Raw genomic sequence first — 25,445 nt, 5'->3', positions numbered from 1 at the left:
GGTTCGCATGACTTCGCGGCTGCCCTTGATCGCAAGTATTATCAGTTAAAGCCAGTACCTAATTTAAAATTTCACTTTACTTCTTCCGTACAGCAGTGCTCGACCGCTCTAGACAAGTGTGATCAACTCTGTACAGCTAATAGGGGCCATGAAATTCCACATCTGTCAACTGTGATAAAGTGAAGCCTTTGAAACATTCCCCTTTCAGTCAAGCACACCAAGTACACCACAGGAAAATGATGTATTCGTCCCATGAAATCGATGACAAAGAGAACTGTACAAGTAGGCGTCTGGTGGACTACAGTGGATACGACAGCATGACGTCTTGCCGTGCAAGTTCCAGCAACATGGGGTCGTCGAAGAACTTGTTAATGCTGACATCTTCACTCAGGCCCTGTTGTAGAACAAGGGGCATTAATATGACAGCAAACAGAGCAAGAAAAACAGTTTGTGCAAGTGAGGAAAAAGACGGTAGGAACAAGCCAAGGACAATAAATATGGAAAACCTAACGCTTCATGCAGCCATGACACGCACATGCTTATAGTAAGTAAAATAGCAGCACTTGTACCACTGAGCTTACATCCATAGTACTATTGCACCTAAACAAAAACAAAAGACCTTGCCAGCTGGAAGATTAGAATTTATTTCAAGGCCCAGTTGCTTCCAATTATGCACAAATTAAGTACCGTTACATCCATTTTTAATACCATGCTACACAAGTTAGAATTTCAGGATATCTCATTGCTCATATATAGCTCATCTTGACCAAAAAAGAAAAAATCTCTTCTAAAAGAAGTAGGCCAAGCCTAGGCTCACCTTCCTTCTCCGTGTCTTGATCATGAACTCCCTGGCAAGGTGAGGTGCTGGCTGGGGCTCAAGTGGTCGAATCACTATGCTTTTGTCCAGAGGGTCACCAGGAACAATCTGGGAGGAAAATAGGAAATAACTGCAGCAACGATGACTGGCAACAAGGAAGCAAGGTTTTGGGGCTGTGGAGTAGCCTGTAATCGTGCCGTCTAGTCACGTCTGCGGGTTTGTAAAGGCAGCTTCGCAAGCGCTTAGCAGAATGTTATATATGCCACCAAGGTATTCATAATGAGGAAGCACTTGTGCATAAGGGCTGTGGAGACTAGAAGTTCTCATTTTATGGGAGGCGAAAATATCTGCGCTATCACTGCAGCTAACTCCCACATCTGTGCATGCAATAATCCCCTTTACAAAAAAAAAAAAAAAAAGTTGACACCAATTTGAAGGGACTGTTCAATATGCGGAAAAGCTTTCTGTAACAGTTCAAATTCATGTCACTATGTAGATAATAAAAAAATCGCAATCACAACCTTACTTTCTGTGGCAACCGATTTTTCAGATTCTATTAGTAATTTGTACTTGCCCAACATTTTCAATTTTATTAAGGAACCGCCACATATCTCAAGGCAATGTGCGCATCTTAAGAACCGACGTTCTGGCTTCTGTGAAGTCTATTTTTTCGTACTAAAACAAATGTGATTTATACTGTGAAAATTGTAATTAAACGAAAGTGCTTTTTTTTTTTTTTTTTTCTGGCCTATCCCAGATGCAAGTGAGCACAGCTGCCACAACCAAATGGTTCTTTGACAACATGGAAGGTGCAATCATGCATTTAAACGGAGTCAACTGAATGCACTGGCTTGGGTAGACATAAAGCGAACACATTGAACACCGTCCCTGAATGCTGGGTGTGTGTTTTTTACATTGAGGTCAATTTTCTCAATTAAAGACGTTGGGAGCGGGAATCGGGGTCATTATGCAACTAAATGTGGTATTTCAGCTACTTTAGAACTGCTGGCAGTGTTTGAATTACACGAGTTAAAAAAAAAAAAAAATTATTATTATTATTTTTTTTTTTTTTGTTAGGGAGGTTGCATGGCATGGACTCTGAAAATATTCAGGACCCTGCAGGAGTCAAGAGGGTGCTTGCTGTGAACAGAAGCACCGTGATAACAACTGTAAGAGCCCATTGTGAACGTTTTCTATGCATATATGTCCATTTACATCTAAATGTAACAAAATATTTGGTGCAAAAGTGCAGGCCATACAAAAGAGCAGTTCAATGTGATTACATCGGTAACTCATGCAAAAGCAAGGTCTGCTTGATGCATTCATGCTGGTCAATTTTCGGGTAACCTGAGACAAATTTTGGTGTAACCATCGAACTGGGCACTGTCTATAATACTTAGATATTAGTTTTGGTTCTATTTTGCCAAAGTGAATTTTCGGGTGACCCGAGCAAACGTTTGTGGGTAGCCTGGGCCAACTTTGGTAGCAACCATCAAACTGAGAGTGGTCCATTATAATTGGATATCCATTTCAGTCCAATTAACAATAACCACCAATAAATTAACAAAAGAAAGCCGCGTCCCCCCTTAATTGAAGGTAATACAACTAACATGTTGGGTTTTCCACACATTGTGCTTTTAGCGCTTTAGTGCTTTTGCACTAAAATGACTGCCAACCTAAGACAGATTCCATCTCTTGTAAACTTCGAAACCAAAGGTGGAGAGCCGTCTCACCTGCCAGTGGTGGAACATGGAAAGGCAGAATGCCTGGCCCTGGGTGTGTGTCCGGAGATCGGTCTCAAACCCAAATGAGTCAATGGCCGGAATGAACGCCTTAATGGTGTACAGGGGGGACCCAGGAACCGGTGCATCCTGTGTCACGTGACCTCTGCAAATCACACACACAACAAAGAAAGACATGGAAGGGGTTTCCTGCAATGTGCTCTCTGCAATGTAAGGTGAATTAGTACATGGCCATTACCGCCACCCGAAAACTGGAATTCAATTTCTCACAAGCAAAAGCACATGAACCAGTTCTTGTGACGGAATGCTTATTGCTAATTAATACAAGCACTCCGTAAAGGTAGACTTTCCTCTAAACTCATCAGATGCTATTTCAATGGAAATATAAATGATGTGATTTCATAGTCATTTCAACAAAAAGGTGTACCTAAAAGCTCATTTCACAAGAGAGATAAACTAGTGTAATGCTTCTCAACTGATCACCATCGTCAGCTGGACTATACCAACTGCAGGGCGAAGGCCCCTGCCATTCTTCTACAATTAACCCAGTCCTGTGCTAGCTGCATGCCCTTGGCCCCTGCGAACTCCTTAACCTCATTCACCCGCCTATTTTTTTGCCACCCCCTGCTATGCTCACCTTCCCTTGGAGTCCAATATGTTACCCTAAACAACCATTTGTTATTCCTCTGTTTTAACTAAATGTCCTGCCCAAGCCAATTTTTTCTTGATTTCCACTAGAATGTCAGTAACTCAAGTGATTTCTCTGACCCACTCTGCACGCTTCCTATCTCTTAACACTACACCTACCATTTTCCGTTCCATAGCTCTCTGCATTGCCCTCTGCATTGCAGAACCCTTCTCGCAAGCCTCCACATTTCAGCACCATAGATGAGTACAGGTAAGATGCAACTGTTGTATACTTTCCTCTTGAGCGATACCAGTAAGCCACTCAATTAAAGTGATATCATTACTTAAAGGGCCCATGAAATACTATTAACTAGAACTAGAAAACATGCATGAGCAAAAAAATTAGGACAGTTCTCAAGCTTAGCCTTAAAAGTAGACGCAATGGTGCCCTTCACTCTGCTCATTCATTCCACGAATTTCTTTTCTAATGACACAGCTGTTCATTAGCTTAGTCACATGGCAAGGCATACACTGCTTGCGCGTCACCTGCACCGCAGCAGCACAGTAATATCACAGGTTTTCCTGTGGTGCAGCATGCCGGTGCCGATTTTAAAGTTACCATAACACAGAAATACAACAACGCTGACACCAGCTTTTCTGTGACACGGGGCCCTTGACACTCTCGTGTTAATAGGTATTCGGTCTTCTTCACAACGCAGGGGTGTTTAAGTTAGCTTCTGTAACACTGAAGGTATCGGCGATAGAAAATGGCACTCTTACTCTCCCCCTTAAACTCAGCACACGCCTGCAAGGAAAGAAAATTAAGAAAAAAAGTCACAATGGCTCCTTACTGCGCATTGTCCTGCCCTCATCACTTGGTAGCGCCCACTCAGTGCACCCTATTAACTGTTTACACAACTAGTGGCAAGCAGTAATACATACAATACTAACAGCTAATGTAGTGACCAGGCAATGTGCAACACACAGGGGGAACATTAGAGGCGTAAGTGGTAAGCGCTGATAGGCAGGTAGAGGAAGCAACCATGCAGCAAGGATTGATTTGCAGGGCAAAGGTGAGTGGTTCAGTGAGATAAGTGCGTGCATGCTGCAACGGGAACTGGAACACTTAACAAGGTGCATCACTATGCTGCGAGAAAAAGGGCATACAGAATGCCACTAAAGCATGTAGCAAGTCAAAACTCCTATATTAGTAATGCTTCTGGATGTGGAACTCAAAGGGAGGGATAAGAAATATGCCAACGCAATGGACTGAGCGACATGTGAGTGACGAGAGGAGCGGCGCGACGAAAGCGATCATGGTTCGGTCCGTCGCCTACTGGGCAAGATACACGCACGCAACAGCGCAAACCAATGGCAACGCGAAATGGCAACGTCGCTCTGTGTTGCTGGCATAGTACATATGTACACCGTAAACCTATTGGCAAATGCAACAACAGTCATAACAACTGCAAAAATTGAAGTCTTTTGCAACAACATGCAAAATAAAATGGATTTGAAGCGTCTAACACGTGTTCACTTGCACTATACGAGTAGTCACGTGATCTCATAGTTTTTTTGGCTGCAATCAGACGTTCTTTGAATACTTGGTCGTTCGCTATTGTTCGTACAAAGCTAAAAATTTACACGATAATGCGCAATCACAATGCAACACTGCAAAAGAATGAAAATGTGCGAAATGAGCGGCAGTGACGCACACTTGACTACGCATGCACATCCGGGCGAACAAGCAAAGCTTTTTATTTCGGCAGATCCGAGCGACGAGCCAAGTGACACATGCATTTCTGTTCGCGCGACGAGTGCTGCCATCGTGTTTGCGTTAGTTTTTGCGTACATGTAGCTCAGCCTTTATGCTAACTGCAATGTATAGAGAGCAGGAAGCAGAGAAACTGCTAAAAAGAAAGTGTTCACGTGAAATATAGAGCATAGACCTTGAGACTAATCCTCAAGATGAAGCCTCTGTCTTTTTTAGCCATAGTAAGAAAGAAAAGAAATGTAAGCATTGAGATAAAGTGCAGAGATTAAGCCTCAAAACTGTCTCAAATGCAGGCTTTGTGAAGCACAGAGAAAGATAATGCCACATGTATTGTGGAACTAGTGTGGCCCCTCATGGAAAGACAAAGAGAAAGAAGTGCGCTAGTGATCGGAGGCTGCCGAACGAACTGTTATTCTTCTATTTTCACAAGTAACATTTGATGGAGGTGCTGGGTAGATCAGTGCCCTTTGTCCCCAAGGGAAGTGACCAGCGTAGTAACATCACCGCGCCCACCGACCTTCGAACAAGCCACTGCATGAAAGGCCTTCCACATCGGCTGTTCACCTGAGTCCCCCAGCTCACAGAATGCCCGTCACAACATCTACTCAAACTACTGGCCTACCGTATGCTACAGGCTCCTCGTTCATCATCTATTCGCCACCCGTTCCAATATCCTTCCATGGTGACCCATTTGAAGATGTTCAAGACCGGCTCGACCCCTACGACTGCGTCGCCGCCTTCGACGACTGGAACGACTATCGTAAGTTGCGGAACGTCTACTTTGCTTTTAAGCACTCCGCCAAGACGTGGTTCGAGAATCATGAGTCGACCCTCACGACTTAGCAGAAGTTTCGTAGTCAGCTTCTGCACGACTTTGGAAGCCCTGAACAGAAAGAAAGGGCTGAACAAGCTCTCCTGTGCCAAATCCAGAGACCAAATGAAAGCGTCATGATGTTCGTTGAAGACATGGCCCGACTTTTTTGGCGTGCTGAACCGAACATGGCCAAATCCAAAATATAAAAGAGGTACCTTGATGCACAAAAAATAGGTTGTAATGAACAATGGAACAATATTTGCACGAAGGGCAGCGTGGCAGCCTTTTTTTTTTTTTTTTTTTTAAGACTAAGTTGAACCGGTGATACCACATGTCCACGACTATGCAATGTGCTCTCCCAACTGACTGCATATGGCTTGGCTTGGTTTATTAGGGTTTAATGTAACGAAGCGTCTCAGACTATGAGGGATGCCAGAGTGGAGGGCTCTGGAAATTTAAACAACCTGGCGTTCTTTAAAGTGCATCTGCAATGTACAGTACGTGGGTGCCTTGCTTTTCACCACTATCGAAAAACGGCAGCCCCAGCCATGATTTAGCCCGCATCCTTGAGTTCAGCAGTCAACTAATAATGCATATGAACAGGCATAGTGAGCTTCATCGTCACGGCAACTTCAGATGCTGCAAGTTACGTAGGCACAACAGCACGTTAAGGACAAAGATTAGCTAAAAACCCTAACATCGTATGAGGCCCATTCAGATGCAATGTCTCCATGCTGTGCACGAAAATTAAGGCAGACACTCGCCTTCTACGAGCAAGGACTGTGTAGACAGCCGACACACAGTCTGCCGGGGCTTGCACTTCCACAAAGTAATACGGCTCCATGAGACGAGGCGTGGCCATCAAGAATGCAGAGTAGGCCACACGACGAGCTGTGGGGATGATCTGACCTCCACCACGATGGATAGGCTCATTTGCTATCACAGCATCCAGGATCTTGAACTTGCAGTTACGGATAGCTGTGAAAAGAGCAGCAGCTTTGTCACCAAAGCGCTCGGAAAACAGTTTTGTCGATAGCGGGAATACTTTACACTGAATCCTACATGGAACCAAGTAAATGACCTCATGTTATCGTATCCTAGAATTCTTCAACAGTGTACTAGTGTACTAGTGTAACAGTGTACTTCAACAGCCTAGTGTACTATGAAATTTGGCTATGCTGAACTCTTATGCAATTTTTTATTAATTAACCAGGCTAGAGCGTGTTTTCCTGTCCTAAAAACACAGTATAAGGAATAATTCAAGGAATCTTGTTTCCAGCAAATACAACCTCGGATATATCAAACCCAAACTTGTAATGGACCCCAAAGTAGTACAACACATCAAAAATTCAGTACAAAAAACACATCAATGAATATGGTTACCAGTGGCCCAGGAGTTAAAGTATGAAGCACCAATGCGAGGGAAGTGCTTTCTGCAGTGATGTGCCGCCTAACATCATACTAACAACGTGCCACTCACGGTGCTTTTTAATCAGCTACTGCCTAGGATAAAAACCTTAGTGATGTTACCGCTGCGCTATTTGCATAACAACTTTTTATTAAGGTTAAGTTAGATTTATTCTGCATGAAATTTTCCAATAAATTTCTTTCACTGCTCACTATACTCAATCATTTGAAATATAAGGGTTTGATATATCCATGACAGACAATATACAAAGCCACTTGCAGTGCACTTCTCGTTGAGAAATAATCAGTGCCATTCACGGAGTTGCACGCACTATGACTAACCAGCAAGTGTGAGCGGGTATTAGGGCACAAGACAAATGTGGAAGGGCATTTAGACACAAAATGTACAAAACTAACGTTCTTCGCAGAGGGGTCCTTCACGGGTAGCCCACTGGAATCCTTGGACAATGCTGTCCTTCACCATACTGAGCAGTCCTTTGTCAACCTGGGGAAGGCAGGCCATGTCTAAGGTTAGAGCACATTCAATGTACTACACAGTTCACCCATGATGATTTGAACTTAAAGGAGACGGAAAATTTGTTTGCAAAATGAGGAGCTGAACTAGGGCAAAACCTTTTCATATCCCTGATGCTGATAGGACTAAAGCATCTGTTTGAATAAACCACAACTCCGAATTAAGGATATCCTAAAGCAACAACAATGACGGGGAGAAAAAATTTTAGCCGACATTGATGCAACTACACGCACTGTAGCGGAACTGCTGGCAGGATGTATAGCGAGCTGCTCTTTTCAAATTGCCTGACTTTTTTCTTGTTCTGCCCAACTATTTCAGTCAAAGTTCCGTGACTACTGAAAAGGCAGAAAAGCATACCAGCTGAGGAATGATGGATGATATATCAAATCTATTAAAAGCCAATAAATAACAATGACACTGAAACCACAAGCGCTGCCACGAAACAGATTGATGTGGTGCCTCACATGACAAACCAAAAGAGAGCACGAAATCTACAGATTACTGGTTATAGCTTATTCCAAAAGAAATGCTTTTGAACACAGCTACGTTTATTGATCAGCCCCAACCAAAAGCTAGCAAGGACTGCAGCAACAAATACAGAGCCAACCACTTCAGTTTAGATTTCGCTCCTGCCCAGGTTTTTCAATGTCCGTTTGGGGCAGGTGTGATGCAAACGTGAGCAAACGCTCCTTTTATAGCAGTATGTAGCAGCATTTGCCGTCTAGCGCAGTTTGGGGAAAATGCCACATTAGATCGACCACTACATGCACAAGATCATCACATTAACTGCCTGCCCTCTCTCCTAGGAGCCACATGAAAAAAAAGCGTTCCATGCGACCTTGTTGATTGCTGCTTTGCATCACTTTTATAGAGCAACTTAGACTGGAGCTGCACATGCGGAATACTGCAAAAGAAAACCGTGACAAGACACGGGGACACTACATTTTGCGCTCCTTATAGGTATTACGGTAACAGTGCTGTACCTCTGCGCATAGGCCTAATTGCAAACCAGGCTAGAAAACAATTTCGGACGCATTGCTACCAGAAGAGTGCTAGCAAAAAAAAGGCTCTGATGAAGTCTACAGTTAAGCTTTACATTAATTTCATATTCACTTGGAATGTAAATTTGTGTAAGGCTTCCTGCAGGACAAAGGAGATCTCTATAATACAGGTAAATAAATTCTGGCTAAGTGAAGTGTGGTACAGTTGGTTGGTTTGGTTTATGGGATTTAATGTCCCAAAGCGACTTCGGCTACGAGAGATGCTAAAAAAGTGCAGTATGGTTTGATACTAACACACATTGGCCAAATTGTTTGTTTTTTCCCAATTACTGGCATGCTTGTCTTTAAAACTTATAAACTGAAGGTTCAGATGCACTGAAGATCATTGCCTAATTTTTCAAATGCCGCTCACATTTACCCAAGCACTGCCTCCAATACCCAAGCCATCATTCGTTTTTTTTTTTTTTTTTTGTACAGGCAGTAAGTTAAAAAAAAAAACAAAAAGAACAAAAAAGAAAAAAAAAAAAAGGTAGACTCCCATTTTACTCCGGCATTGCAGATAAAGATAGTGGGCCCAAAGCACCCTCTCCATTTTCCTATGCAATAGATTAAAGCAGAATCTGGATGATACAATTCCGGTTGATACGAATTGAAAAAAAAAACTACCTTGTTAGGGTGCATAGTGCTCAATAGGCAGAAATTCAGACGTCGTGATGACACCCCCATACCATTGCGGACAATGTTAATGTGTGAGCTATGACTGCACAAAGTTGCACCCCGCATCGCCACACCAGCATCACCAGTCCTGCTGCATGGACTGTGAGCTACCAGCGGCTGCGCTCGTAAATAAAACCAGTGAGCCAAAAGCAGGTCTGAGTAAATGCATTCGCCACACTTATGCATATGGATTTTGTTTGCCGCCAATGACACCCGATCAGGATGCCAGAAAAAAAATATATATATATGAAATTTACCTCCGAGGGCAAGGTATCATCCACAAGAATGTTGGGGCCTGTTGCGTCAGGTCCGAATGCCCAGATGGATCGAGCTGCCAGCAGATCCCAGTCGTACTTGGTCTGGAAGAACTCTCCCAGGCGTTTCCGATTCCACGTGATCTGCACCACCTCGTTCTCAATGTCCTCAGCCAGACCTTTCTCCAGTGGCTCAGCAATCATGGTGATCTTGTTCCTGGCCAAAGAGGAAAGGAAGAAAACACGCCAATGTGAAAAAGTACAATGTCACAATGACTGTGATGCAAATGTGACTGCAGAACGTTCCTTACTCCTGAGACACATGGCTTCAGGCATCCACTGTTTTTCAACGAGTAAGACCAAGTATTTGCTGTTAGAAATACCGTAAAAACTTGCGTACAATACGAGGTTTATTTCCCCAAATTTTATGATGGTAGATTTCCGCTTTGTATTATATGCGGATCCAAACAAATTTCAGCCTAAATTCGTAGTTTCGGTCTCATTATTATTCAGCACTATCAGCATCAGGCTTCCAGCAAGGATTACGTTGGTTGACTGCTGCAATAGTTTCAGCTTTCCCATGCCGACCCCGCATTATTTGTGACCATGGCATGACCACGGTGCTTGCGATGCACACGCGACCGGAAGCCGATAGATCGTACCTCGTGCGATGTAGGAATGGCGAAAGAAACACTTGGCATTTTGTACAGCTCTCTCATGGGCATCTCAATCCATGCTGGACACACCCTACAGCCGAATTGCAGACGCTTGACCAGCATTCCCGAGGTCGCACTTTCGAGAAATGCGAAATAACAAACGTGTTTAGATGTGCCAAAGAAGAGTTTCTACAGAAATGTTTCTCTAATAAGGAACTCTCGACAGACATACACAGGACGACAACGATCGCGAAAACACCGAACCTGAAAACACTTCCGAGGCACACACACCGCGTGCCTACGTGCGGTGGTAGACGCAAACAGGCGCGAGTGCGGCACACGCTAACCGGCAGCTCGTGCACTGCTGTTCCGCGTGCGAGCTGGAAGTAGCCTACTGGTTTACAACTGGAGGACCACGTGGTTTTCGTGATTGTCAAGGTGAATGCGAGCTACACTCCTGCTCGTAGTGCATGAAATTCTCTGATCAAGCGTGTCGGCGCGAGAAGGGAAGCGAACCAGCACCGGCACAGAAGTGCGGTGGCACTATTCGACACATGCCGCTGGGTGGCGTTGGATGCGAAAGCTTGGAGCGCGTACACCTTGTGGAGGAACCGCGAAATGCAGTGCAAATATATACTTTTGCTTGTCTTTCTTCGCTCACGTCACAGGTGGATCAAAATGTTTTGCTATTTTCACTATCCTGAAATTACAACTCATATTATATCTGGGTCCATGTTATATGTGGGTTCTTACAGTAATTTGTTCACCTGCATGAACCATAAACTAGATGCTGCAGATTGATAAGACCTTATCTAGACCATCTCAAGCATCCGCTTGTTCACAAAGTGCTGAAATATAGAAAGTCTGGGTAATATAGCTGCCTGACTTATTAACAGATCATATGCCATTTTGTCATGCTGGTATGAACATGTAGTCTAAACCAGCAAGCAGCCTATGCAATCATCTAAGCAAACATAACCAAGTGAAACCAAGTTAAGTGAACAGTTTCTAAATAAATACAGTTGAACCTGGGCGTACCAAACTCGAAGGCGACTGTAACACAGTTCAATATTATATCGATAACTGAACACACAAAAAATTGCACTGACTAGCTTGTCTGTAACCGACAAAAAACAATATACGTATTGTACCCAGACTAATGCAGTGCTGCTTGTAGCAATGTACCGCCATCAGCATGCTGACAGTGCACTATGCTTTGGAAATAGAATGCCTATGCAGTACCTTCAGCTACAGCCTTAGTTAATTAGGCTGGCTTCACCATGTGACAGTAATGTGTTAAAAACAAGAACAAAAGGCCAAAGGTCAGCCTCAAGCACACCCTCCTACGTTAAAATCAAGTACAGTCACCACTATAATTGCCACTAGAGGCATTGCAAAAGTACTTATCCAGCCATCCCTCTCCTCAAGCTTGTTTGTGTGGTGCCTCCATGCCTGGCTGCCATAGCAACTATAACAGCAACCGTTGAGCCACTGAAGCCGGGAGTGAGAGCGAGATGACGGCATGCATAACAGATATACCATGGTAGAAGAACAAATGGTAGCGTAACTCCCATAGAAGCCTGCGTGTCGACTCTGAGCGAGGCTTTAGTTTCCCAGCGCCCCCTGCGAACTGTGAGGCACAACAAACACGTGACGTTGCTTGTGACGTACTTTTGGCGGGGAATTTGTCTTTTTGCTTATGAACGAAAAACAAGACCAACAACGACGGAGGCAGAACGATGCTCGGATAAGGCAGAAAAATGGACACCGTAACTGTTCAGCCAACTTTACTTGACATGGATTTCTACTGTCAAGTTTTACGTTAACTGAAATGTTACGGCATCTTTAACCACCTCATCATAGCATCGTTCTGCCTCCGTCGTCGTTAGCCTAGTCTTTCGTCGCGCGTCATGTAAACGCATTCTGGGGCTTATTTCTTCGGGCACGTTTGTGAAGGACCTTCAAGTGAATTCAGCAAGCACATGGATAGAACCACATGGCTTGAGGCATTTCACTAAGGGCATAAATGAGTGAAGCTGCGCTGCACAGAAAGCCAGGCTTTATTAATTCACGATTACTTACATAGACCCTTCACGACAATGAAATCTAAGTGTAGGAGAGCGACCACCGCTCATTCGTCACGGTCTTCATGAAATCCTCGTGATAACAAAATGACCTGAGCGTAGGTCTCCAAACGAGACGCGGTGAGATTATAAAAGGGTAAAAGATCTTGCTAACAAAGTACATATCAGCGTCAAAGAACAACAAAAACAAACGAACGGAATAACTAACGCTAGCGCTAGAACGCCAACCTGTAAGAGCTTAGGTAAGCAATTCAAATTGGGATTGCTAGTATTTAGAAGTTAATGCGTCTGAGAAGTGAAAATATCTACGATATAGCTTCGCTCCAATAAATCTTGCCCTGTTCATGATTCCCATATTTTACTCGCGCTTCATTTGCCACTGAAAGGAGTCAATGTGAGGTTACAAATTTACAACTTAAGCATTTAACATGTTCATGAGAAAGATCCCATTGACAATAGGAACATCACTGTAATAACAGCTAAAGCACGTTCAGCGAACGTTGGTGCGGTAATACGACGCAGTAAGCAAAACACGCAGCAAAGGGAGCGGAACGGAAGGCTTTGAGCAATGCGACACGCTTCTTGGGGGCAATAAAATCTCACCTTCACTGCTCAATTAAAACATGCAGCGATACGCCGCTCATGCAGACGTGTATCCGTAAAACAAGCCACCACTTTTGCGACGTGCCTGGGAGGCCGAGCCGAGCCGCCGAGCTGTGACGTAGCATTGTCCCATCGTCCGGAAATGCGCACATGCAGCGGCAATCAGCTTCATTGAGCACAGACAGTCTTCGCCTTGCAGTAAAGCTCTACCAAAACCAGCAGAATGAAATACTGACTGTTTGTTACAGATAACCCACTCTGTACGCAGCACGCAACGATGAACGTTGAACCGGGGCCGACGAAGCACCCATTCCGCGGATGAAAAAAGCTTTGGTCTGAACAGTCTGAACCATATCTGAGCAGCGGATAATAAGTGGCCGAGAGAGGCCGTTAGAAACAAGTTAAAATATCATTAAAAACGTGACACGTTTTTTTCTTACGCAAGAAACAAAAACTGCATTCATTCCTGGGCGCGAATATTATGTTTACTTTCTAGTTCTTTGCAGTTCTGGCAGATCTTATTTTCTGTGCGTTAGTAATTTGCCTCACAGTTCGCAGGCGCCCTCATCATCGAGTTGATGTCGCTGGCAGTAGGCAGCTGCACGCGTTTTCTTCCGAGTTGCGCGACCAGTTGTACATTGACCTTGGATATACTGCCAGGTCCCTCTCCCCTACTGCTTCTTGCGCCCCATTTGCTCGTATGATATAGCCCTTACGGGCCGTCACGTGGTGTCAGATTTCCTCTGTTTCGTATCAAAATTGTGACGCAACGACGCACATACCTCCAATTATACGCCGTGAAATAAAGATGCTTAACACTTTGCCAAACTCTGTTCCAGTCTCTCAATGCAGTTTTAAACTGCCAAGCAAAACCATCTAGCAGAGTCTGCGGATCCTGAAGATGTGGCCAGGCGACAAGAACTGACAAAAACATGACAGGCAGCAGATGGTACGAGCTGCTGAAACACCAGAAAAATGGACTGTGAGGTTGGAGGCTGAACGTAATTGAAATAAAACCATTCTTAATGCACTACTAAATTGGGCTGTCTCATAACGGTTTTGCACGTTTGGTTTAGCCATGCTTAAATCTGCCAAACTTCTTATACAAAATTTTTAAAGGGATAATTAGTGGTGTTCAACATACATATATACAATATAATTCGAAATATCTGCATACTACACATCTGACCTCTAGTGTAAACCATCACACAATTTCATCCAACAAGGTTTCCATATGTCACAGAAAATGCCATGAGGCAGCAAAGCATCAAGAATGTGAACTGCCACAATCAACGTGCTTCTCTCCAAGAAAACGGATGCAAATACGCACGGAACATAATGAACAACGCCAACTACATACAACTGCCGCCATATTCTGGAAGCAAACATGAACCGTTCAATTTTATTAAACTACGGTCAACGACCGATCTTTCGGACTTGCAAGGAACCACAAAAACGTCCGAAAGGTCAAATTTTACGGGAAAGATTGCAGTGCATAAACTACAGACTGCCACTATGATGGAGGAAGAGCTCAGAGGATCTGTGCTCATTCTGACGTTCGACTATCTCACCGCGCAATGTTCACACAGACAGCGGCTGACAATGTCGTGTTAGCCCAGGCAGGGGGGGGCGCCGCTGCACCCGCGCCGGAACGCTGCCCGAGAAAGCAGTCTAGACACCGCGCTCCCAGACGACGAAAATGACCCCCGTTTATTCTCGCACTCCGCTTTTATACACTTGCGCCACACTTGCGCCACAGATACACTTGCGCCACTATCGCAGTCGCAGCTGCCAGCCAAGCCAAGCCAAGCCAACACAGATGATAACAGCACATCCCCCTTTACAAGCACTATTAACTTTACATGCATACACTTCAATATAACATTGGAACACACCCAAGAAAACACGACAGAACACAGTCACTCCAAGCATCAGTCGTCCACGCCCAGCCTTATGGGTTTGCGAACAACTCTTCCAAATCTGGTCGTAGTTACAATTCTAGCTTGAGAATTGCCACCGTCAGTCTCCGTCTGAGTTAGAGGCACCAAAGCTTCCGGAGCTTCGTCAAATTGGTTGTCTACTCCAGTTACCAATCCGGCCCTGCTGGGCTGTTCCTGACTATCCGGAAATTCGTAGTTCCCGCTATCTACCCGGTCTTTTGGGAGACGGTTAAGCATTCTCCTGTTTCGACGGACTTCAACCCCGTTTTCCGGTATGAACGCGGCTGTGGTGCTGCTCCGAGCACTGTACCTTTGGTACGGAGATCAGTCACCCACACCACATCACCTGCTTCCAGCTTTGGAAGATTTTTAGACCGGTGACGTCGGTCGAAGTGGCGGCTTTGCTCCTTTCTGACTTTACGGTCCTTGGCTGCCGCTTCTTGCAGACAGCATTGTCCCGGATTGCGGTGCGAAGGCAGCATTGGGACTCTCGTCCTAAGCCTTCTACCCATCAGTATCTCCGCTGGGCTGACGTTCAAAACACCAGGCGTGGCCCTATAAGCCAGCAAGGCTAAGTAAGGGTCGTCCGATTTTAGAATGAGATTCTTAACCGTCTTTACCATACGTTCGACTTCCCCGTTTCCCTGGGGGTGCCTTGGACTCGAGGTGACATGACGGAAGCCATACAGTTTTGCAAATTTCTCGAACTCGGCACTGACAAATTGGGGACCTTTGTCGGTCACCACACACTCGGGAATGCCATGTCTCGCAAAAATGCTTTTCATTCGGCTTATCACGGTAGCAGACTTTGTTGACGGAAGAATGGCAATCTCTGGGTACCGCGAAAGATAGTCTACTACGACAAGATATTGCCGTCCCTGAATTTGAAACAGATCGACCCCTACTCTCTCCCAAGGAAAAGAGAGCGTTGGCGATGCAATCATCGGTTCGATCTGTTCTGGCGCATGCATCGCGCAAACGCTGCACTGTTTCACGAATGACGCTATCTCAGTGCTAAGTCCCGGCCACCAGACAGAACCTTTAGCCACACTGCGGCATCGCGAGATGCCTTGGTGACCGTCATGCAGTTTGCTTAGCGCTTCCTTGCGAAGGGTCTGAGGAATGATAAACCTCATACCTTTGAGCAGAAACCCGTTCACCAAAGTAATGCATGCACGTTCCTGCCAGTATGGCAGAAGATAACAGGGAACATTTTGTTTCCTGGGCCACCCTTTTTTGCACACTGTGCGCAAGCTTCGACACACTTCGTCTTTTGCTTGACCTTCTTTTACTCTTTTCAAGAAATCGTCGCCTGTTTCTAAACCCAGTAAACAAGCTTTCGAGTAAGCGGTTACCTCTGAGACAGGTAAACAGCTTTCCACTTTCGTACGAGCTAACGGCGAACGTGAAAGAGTATCAGCAGTGGTTAGCGATTTGCCTGGTACATATAATACAGAAAAACTGTATCACATCAGGCACAGACGAAAACGTTGAATTCTTGGCGGCATAGCATCGATTGCCATGTGACCCAACAGCGACACCAAGGGCTTGTGGTCAGTTTCAAAAACAACTTCCAGACCACGTATATACTCATCAAACCTTTCCGCTGCCCACGTCAACGCCAGTGCCTCCTTTTCCATCTGGGAGTACCGTTGCTCGGTTTTGGTAAGCGAACGAGAAGCGAATGCAACTGGTCTACGTTGCCCGTCTTTTTGCTTTTGAAACAAAACTGCTCCAGACCGAAAGACGATGCGTCAGCTGAAAGAGTGGTTTGTAGCGAAGCGTCGTACAAAGCCATGCATTGCGCTGAACAAATGAGCTCTTTGAGTTCTTGGAACGCTTTTTCCTGATTGCTGTCCCAGACCCAGTCCCTATCCTTGTGCAAAAGAACACGCATGGGAGCAGACACTTGGGCTAAATGGGGCAGGAAGCGGCCCAAATGATTCGCCATGCCCAAAATGCTTCTAAGCTCAGTAACGTTTCTGGGTGCTCTCAAATCTTTTATAGCACTGACCTTCGCTGGATCAGGATGAATACCTTCCTCATTCAGAATGTGACCCAAAAAACGCACTTGCCTAACCCCGAATAAGCATTTCTCTTTGTTTAATGTCACATTTGCCCTTGCTAGGCGTGTGATCACTTTACTTAAACGCTCATCGTGTTGAGCTTTGCTTTCGCCAAACACTAGGACATCGTCCATGAGATTAACGACCCCCGGCAGGCCACCTAGTATCTCAGACATTCTCTTTTGGAAGTACTCCGGAGCAGAGGTAATTCCAAAGGGTAGTCGCGTGAAACAGTATCTACCGAAGGGTGTTAAGAACGTGGTTAGCTCTTCCGAGTCTTTACTAAGTCGCACCTGGTGGAAGCCTGAGTTGGCATCGAGCTTTGAAAACCATTTCGCTCCCGACAGTGACCCTAGAGCTTGATCCACAGTTGGTAACGTAAATCGCTCTCGAACTACGCATTTGTTCAATTTAGTGAGGTCTACGCAAACTCTCAGGTCGCCTGAGGGTTTCACTACCGGAACTATTCCGGCGCACCATTCGGTGGGCCCATCCACTTTCCTGATTATGCCTAACCGCTCCATTTTATCTATTTCGCGCTTCAGGGACTCCCTCAGGGGAATTGGTGCCCTGCGTGGAGCGCTTATGGCATGCGGGATAGCGCCAGCTTGTAGCGTGATGGTGTACTGCCCTGGCATCGTACCTAGACCGCGGAACATTTCTGGAAAACGCGTCTCGTACTGCAGGTTTCCCGAGTCGACCGCGTCTGCAAATTTCACGATACCTAAGACCTCAAGTGCAGGTAATCCTAGAAGGACATCGCGTAACGGACTGACAACGTAGCATGTTTGATACACAGTTTTCTCTTTCCATGCGATCTCTGCTACGAATTTGCCTAGTACGTTAAGCTTACTGCCTCCTGCACCTTGCAAGATTTCATCGGTTTTTACCAGTCGGGACGGTAATCCCGGAAACGTTGACGGTAATACTGACACTTCAGCACCTGAGTCAACCTTTGCAAAAATGGGCACAGAATTAATGCGCACCTGAACAAATCGCGCTTTTCTGCATGCATCTATTGATCCCACGAAAGTCTCTCCAGTTTCCTGGTTGACCGCTGAGACGCGTAGCTCTCCAGTTTCCTGGTTGACCGCTGAGACGCGTACCTTTCGTTGAGCGGAAGCCGTTGCTTTCTTCAAGCAGGCCTTTGCGAAATGTCCCTTCTTGCCACAGTGGAGACACTTGGCAGCTCTGGCTGGGCACATTGTCCTGAGGTGGGCGTCGCCACTGCAGAAAGGACACCGCACCTCCGGCGTTCGTTGCCCATGCTGCCGCACCTCCGGCGTTCGTTGCCCATGCAGACGTCCCTTGTGCCTCTGTTGAACCACCGCGTCCACATTGGGGTCCTGGTCACGAATTTCCGATGACTGATGGCTGTGTTGTCCTCGTAGAGTACTTTGCTGCTGTTGGACGCTTTCCTTTAAGCGAGCCTTCGACAGCGCCGAAGCCAGCGTGAGCTGGATTCTGTAAAGCTTCCAAGAGCTTTGCGTCGCGGAGCCCGACAACCAGTCTGTCTCGGATCATTCGTTCTTTTAGTTCACCGTAGTCGCAACGTTCCGCCAAGCCGTGTAGCGCAGTGACGAACTGGTCTACCGACTCTCCTGGCATTTGTACGCGTCTGTGAAAACAGGCGCTTTTGTACACGATGTTCCTCTCTTTTACAAAGTGCCCGTCGAACTTTTTCTTTACGGTTTCATAGTTCTTGGCGTCTTCGTCAGATAGTGAAAACGTCTTGAATATGTCACGAGCTTGCCTCCCCATTGTGTACAACAGCGTTCGTACCTGAGCCTCCCCGGAGCATTCGTTGAGTCCCGTTGCATATCGGAAGTCGTCGAAATGTTCGATCCACGCCGGCCACTCTGACGTGCGGTCAAAGTCCAGCGGTGGCGGTTGCTGCAGTCCATGCAGCCGCATTGAAGGCGTCTTCGACATCGTGGATGTAAGGTGCCTGGCTCAGTGGGAAGATTCTTGACCATCTGACATCATGTCGTAGACGGCCACTTCTGACACCATGTCGTGTTAGCCCAGGCAGGGGGGGGCGCCGCTGCACCCGCGCCGGAACGCTGCCCGAGAAAGCAGTCTAGACACCGCGCTCCCAGACGACGAAAATGAACCCCGTTTATTCTCGCACTCCGCTTTTATACACTTGCGCCACACTTGCGCCACAGATACACTTGCGCCACTATCGCAGTCTCAGCTGCCAGCCAAGCCAAGCCAAGCCAACACAGATGATAACAGCACAGACAACCTGCGGTCGATGGCATGTGACGGGCGAACGCGCGGGCTTAATAAGTACAGACACGAGAGCGTACCTGCCACTGCAGGTTCGCTGCACTGTCACGCTTTGAGGATGCTTCACAGCATAGCTCTCCAGTCCGTGCGGTGAAGCACCCTCAAAACGCGGTGGGGCTGTCTGTGAAGAGTCCCCATTGGTACCACGCTGCACTGCAAAAAGGGCGCCACTTCTAATATGCTAACTTGAATTTTGTTTTATTTTATTACATTTCCGGCTGGAATTAATGACGTTCAACTATACATTTTATACAAGCCTTGGATATTGGCGGCAGTGCCACGGCAAATGCGAATGAGGTCTGAAAAATTTAACAATCAGTCGCGATACGTCAAAAATTTCGGGTTCTATGGAGCATGTCGCGGAGACACAAAAAGCCCGAATAACAAAAAATGTCCAAAAATTCAGGGGTCCGAATTTTCTGTCGGCGGCTGTACTAGTGCCCACTGAATCATGGGCTCATTGAGTTAAAAGTTGCCATAACAACAATCCTGAACAACTTCCTTCCATTACCCCTAACCTTTTCAAGTGCTTGTAACGTCAATCTTGCTGATTTGTCTTTTATATTGTGGTGCTTCCCATTTCCTGTTTGCTAATGCAACTTGGACCTTTAGGGCACAATAAATAGTGCTGAAGAAAAAGTACAACTTACTTCTTGTTTGGTGTTTCAGCAAAACATTTGAGCGATGAAGTTTCCACAACTGTCTCACAGAAGCAGACAACTGGGTCAGCAACCTTGATGTCTAAAAGGAGAAGCAAGGAGCAGCAGAGTTACCACAGTAGAAGAAAATTAAGGCACACTAACAATGTAGCCCTGCAGCATTTATCAGAGAGATTAATTACAGTATAAAGGGTGACCTGTCACCAAATGCAAATGCAATTATGCAAATGTCATAACATTAATGACATTTGCATAATGTTTACATGACATTTTGATAAGGTATATTGAAATTAATATTGCAGAATGCTGCACACCTGGCAAAGAAAACCCTCGATTCTGAGTAAGTGAAATCTGCGTTAAAAGCATGGTTGCATACCAATTTCTGAGTACATCTTTCTCAGATCGTGCATCACACAGTCCAGGTAGAGCTCTCCTGTTCCAAAGATCACATGCTCTCCCGATTCTTCCACCTGAAAAATGAACATCAGGCTTAGAAAAAATAAACTGGGGGGAGGGGGCACTTAAGCCCTGCATTTAAAGCTATGACAGAGCAGAGTTACTGGCTTCAGTTGGTCAGCTACCCTCATTTGCATACATGCATTTGCTAGTATTACCTTATACATATTAATTACCATACAGTTGTCAGCTATATACCATATATAAGACCATCCAACATAGATATAAACTATGAAGCCCTGCTCTAACATAAAAAATGCAAACATAGAAGATGGATGGTCTTGAATACCGTTTTTCGGCAAAACTCACTTGCCTTAGTGTTCACCAGAGGGTAGGACTTGTTGACTTTCCGCAGACCATCCAGCATTTTGGGCAGCTCAGAAGGGTTCACAGGCTCCACGGCAATCTTGATGACAGAGTGCGTGCAGAAGCGCAAGGGGTGAAAAATGAAGAGCTCTTCCTGGACGCCAATGTCCACTATGGTTGATGTCTTCACTACCGGCTGGTCAATGCCTTCCATAAGCACCCAATTGCCTGCTGGGACTCTGTTCACTTCAATTTTGTACCTAAACAGATGCAGAATAGAACATGAAACAGAGAAGATGTCCACACCATCAGTGTGCAGGTTTAGCCTGTGTTGCGTGTTGTTGCATTTTGTGGCACATAAGTAACTGAGGCTATCATGTGACGAACACGAAGGTTGAGGTAAGGTCAAGCACAAAGTTTCACTTCAGGGAAAAACTGATTTCTTTCAGTTGGAGGCAAAGCAATGCGCTGGCAGCATCACATGAAAAAACAAAGCAGTTCTATAGAAATACAATGCCACTCAGTAGGCTGACTGCAAGAACTAGGCCACATATACTAGTCAGATCTGTGTTCTAAGGGTTGCTACACATTAATTCACAACAGCTTGCATTCTTGCATCCACGAATGCTGCCCTAGGATATGACCAAGTCTACTGGTTACTAAACTACAGCTTACTAAACACCTCTTGTTGCTTAATGAAAAAAAAAAAAAAAAAAAACACTAAAATACCTTTCATCTTTCTCTTATCATCTCTTCGTGCTATTTCATTTTTTCCAGTTGTAAGATTTTTTTGTTTACATCTTGTGGTAGTGCCTGAGGGCAACGTGGCTACAGATACAATAGTGTTTGATTTCATGTGAAAACTAAAGTCTTGCATGAAGCCAGCATCATCTTCTGCTGATTCTGTCTTTTAAAAGGCAACAGATGAGAAATGTGCGTGGCTGTCGAGCAGTGCACAACCGCACACACCACACCTCCACTTCTTTCCATCACTGCGTACTGCGCAGTGCTGCAAATACTCGGCCGTTTCTTCCTTTTCTTATTTTCGCTGTACTTTTACCACCTTTTACTTCCTGAATGAACAACTTTACTTTTTTTTACCTACGCACTGCATGCTTTCCCTCCCGGCTCCAAGGCTTACATGAAGTTGTCGTCTCCTGAGCGTTGCCAATCCGTGTGGTAAAGCCATTAAAAAAAAAAAAAAAAAAAGCACAGTGGCAATTTTTTCTTTTTTTTTTTTAAAGTAAATAAATAAATAATTTGCCTCGCGATCATGGGTACCGCGCATGCCGCGATGTCATTTCGGAGGAAGTCATCACCACGACCAGACGCACTTTACTATAACCAATATTTACCAAAGATGTGTTTACTATAAAGAGGCAAAAATTTACAGTCTAAGGAAGATGAACTAGGTCTTCAGTTTTACTTTACTATATCCGAGTTTACTATAGCGGGATTCTACTGTATTGCAGCAATATCTGATGCCATTTTAACTTAGTGTTTAGTTTGACGAGTCATCTGCTCATACTTGCTAGCAAACATTGTGAATGATGGGAAGCAAAAATATAAGGAACAAACATCAGGACGAGGTAAGAAAATTTCGCTAGATATGAAAAATCTGACACACATCTTCACACCTTGAAAACAGTTGTTCAAAATTATTACTGTTAGTGCCAACATTTCAACAAGTATTTAATAACAAAAATATATTTTACTTCTTCAACATTTTTTTTTTTGTGCAGAATGTTCTATTTACCTAAGTGTTATAAGCCAAGCAAAAACTATGTTTTAGACAAAAGTTACGAATTTTGTCTCGAAAGTGTTGATACATCTTAATGATTTACACTCAAGCAATAATGAAGAAGGGACTGCCTCTTTGCTATTGAATAATAGTGGAAAGCTATCTGTAATAATGCACTCAAATACACCTTCATGCTGCTTAAGCAATAAGCAACCAATCTGTTACAATCTTGTAGAATCAGGTGGACTGAGCAATAAGCATATTGCAGTGCTACAAAAAACACCATTCGAAAATAGTTGTTATCTTTTAGCAGCTAAGATTTCATTTTTCTGGTGCCTGAAAACTCTTCCAACTGATGTTGTAGAACATAAGACATCACTAAGAGTTATTTTTTCTACAACTTTTAACTTGAAGCCCTATACTGGCTTATTAACTCACCTTCTCGCTGGCATGTTACTGTAAATTTTAGCGGAGGAACTGTACAGGCAATAATTGCCTTGAATAAAGTGAAAAACACATGCTAAACTCAAAGCCACGGCCACACTGCTTCTCTACGAAGCCAGCTAAAAAGTACAGCAAGGACAAGATGACAAACGTTAAATTCATTGAACAACGCCGGTTCATACCTTGACTCGTGCACCCAGAGCCGGCCAACTGCTAACACGCGGGAGTCCTCTTCATCGGTGGACGTATAGTTCTCACCAAGAATGCGCACGTCTTGGTTGGCATGGAGCGTGCCACTCATCACACGTCCAAACACATGGAAGCTAGTCGCATCCTGGGTTGAATACTGCTTGGTTGTGTGTACGATCAGAGGGCCCTGATGACAAAAAAATGATACGCTGTCATTACGTGCATGGTCGCGTTGCAACGCAAACATGCACAGTCAAATTCACTACCAGACGGGCTCACCAGAGGGAATGCTTAAACGAATCTGACAACTGCTAGGTACAGTGAAACCTCGTTATAACGAACAATTAAAAAATCGGAAAATAGTTTGCTTTATTCATAATTCATACAAAATTTCGTAGAAAATACATGCAAGAGCAGCAAAATTCAATCAGAGAAGGCACAGCAACTCAGAGGGGGCCTACTTGGGTCACGTCCATTTATTTACGCGCAAAGAACTGCGTTATCGCGGCCTGCTTTTTTGTGTTGATCGCGTTCCATATCACGCCCTGTTCAACTGTTTGTAAACACTCAACAAGGGCAAACCCACTGCTCTCAATAGCACTGCAGTGGCGGCGCAGTAAATCCAATGCAGCAAGCGCTTCTTGTGAAGTCGGAATGTTCTCATCGTCTGCAGGGTCAGCCTGAGCTTCGTCTGCGGGATGTTCAGAAACTTCCACAGTGATTTCGGCGTCCGTCAGTACAGCCGTGGTCACCGTGATGTTGTCGCCGCCTACAAAGTCCTCTACAGTCATTGTTGCGAGCATGTCACCAACAAAAAGCGAAAAATCGTTCCAGGCTCATCAAGCTCGCGGCGCTCTGTTTCTGCTTCGTCGGGATCGTTCCCATTGTCACTTGATGCACGGGCCTCTGCTGGAACAAAACCTGCGTGCCGAAAGCAGTTGGCAATCGTTTCGCCTTTCACGCTGTCTCATGCCACTTTAATGCTCCCATCAAGTCGATCTTCAAGTCCTGCTTCATAAGAAACTTCACGAGATGAGTGCCAATCAGTCTCCTCTTGTAAACTGCCTTGAAGGCCCTGATTTCATCTTGAGCTTGGTCTTATTTTCTGCTCTTTTTTTCACGTTCACCGCCATCACAGCACCGCCATCACAACACCCGTGCACCACATTCGACACGACGACCGACGCAGTGACGCAGCCTCCACTGAACGCTACGACGGCCACGCCGCAACGCCACTGCTAACACTAAAACCAAAAAACGTGAAAGATGCAAAAACCAAAAAGGCAAAAGAAACATTTGATCGCGCCGCTGCCGCCAATGCTGAAGTGGCACTGTCAGCGATTGTGAGATGCGAACCATTTCTCATGGCCTCCGAGATCACCTCCGCGCTCACAAACAGGCGCGCGGGGGTGATCTCGGAGGCCATGGATTTCTTTGGCTGTCAATTCCCATTGCCGTTGTGGCATCTGTGGCGCTGTCAGCGCCTGCGAGTTAGTCCTGAACGTTTGCTGCACAGCACAACACACAAGTAGTGCAACGAAGCCTGCCTCCTGCTATTAAAGTGAGGTAGTGCTTGGCGTCGCGAAGTTCGTAATATCCGTTTTATGCCGAACCGCATTCGCTATGGGAAGTTAAAGATACGTGTTTGACAAAAATATTTCGGAAGAGTTCGATATTGTCACGGACAACAGGGCTAGACATAACAGACGACAAGACGAAGCTGTACCAGCAGGCAAAATGTTCGGCGCTCAGCACGCGAGTCAACTTCAGTGTCCTCTTCTTCCAGGCGCAGCAAGAAGATGGAGACACCAGGTGGCATTACTCCCCCTCTTAAAAAAAAAGAGAAATAAGGGACGGAGCGCGAGGTAAGGTGTCCTACGCAACAACGGAACAAGCGCATAGCGCACTACCGCGTGAAATAGGGCTTCATGCGGACGACGTGCACGACCTCGGAGCGTGGTTGCCGACGCGAGGGCTGCACAGTACCCACTGGAAGAACTTCGTATGTTACTTCCGTGACTCGGCGCAGAACTTCGTAAGGTCCGAAGTAGCGGGAAATCAGTTTATCACACAAGCCGGGCCGACGCACCGGGGTCCATACCCAAACTTTCTCTCCGGGATGGTAGGCAACGTGTCGATGACGGAGGTTGTAGCGGCGTGCATCCGTGCCCTGCTGTTGCTGAATGTGAATTCGGGCAAGTTGACGTGCTTCCTCAGCGCGCTGAGCAAACTGTTCGGCGTCTGGCATGAGTGGATGATCATCTGTGCAGCTCGGAAGCATAGCATCCAACATCGTCTGAACGTCACGTCCGTAGACTAGG

General features: G+C 45.4%; 1 protein-coding gene across 1 annotated transcript in view; it reads right to left on the bottom strand.

Moving 5' to 3' along the window:
* Positions 1–222: 222 nt before the first annotated feature.
* Positions 223–25,445, bottom strand: part of LOC146199176 (116 kDa U5 small nuclear ribonucleoprotein component) — a 46,681-nt gene continuing 21,458 nt past the window's right edge. The window contains exons 15-24 of the mRNA XM_084594638.1: positions 23,118–23,311; positions 20,758–21,010; positions 20,365–20,458; positions 19,980–20,070; positions 9,692–9,905; positions 7,599–7,686; positions 6,539–6,752; positions 2,551–2,704; positions 818–925; positions 223–394 (exon numbers count right to left, since the gene is read on the bottom strand). Coding sequence (XP_084450764.1) covers positions 299–394; positions 818–925; positions 2,551–2,704; positions 6,539–6,752; positions 7,599–7,686; positions 9,692–9,905; positions 19,980–20,070; positions 20,365–20,458; positions 20,758–21,010; positions 23,118–23,311 — 1,506 coding nt within the window. The 3' untranslated portion in view covers positions 223–298. The remainder of the gene's footprint in view (positions 395–817; positions 926–2,550; positions 2,705–6,538; positions 6,753–7,598; positions 7,687–9,691; positions 9,906–19,979; positions 20,071–20,364; positions 20,459–20,757; positions 21,011–23,117; positions 23,312–25,445) is intronic.

The sequence above is a fragment of the Amblyomma maculatum genome, chromosome 2, assembly GCF_055883805.1.
Source record: "Amblyomma maculatum isolate TAMU_Amacu chromosome 2, ASM5588380v1, whole genome shotgun sequence".
Classification (NCBI taxonomy): domain Eukaryota; kingdom Metazoa; phylum Arthropoda; class Arachnida; order Ixodida; family Ixodidae; genus Amblyomma; species Amblyomma maculatum.
This window is presented reverse-complemented; position numbering and strand designations above follow the sequence as displayed.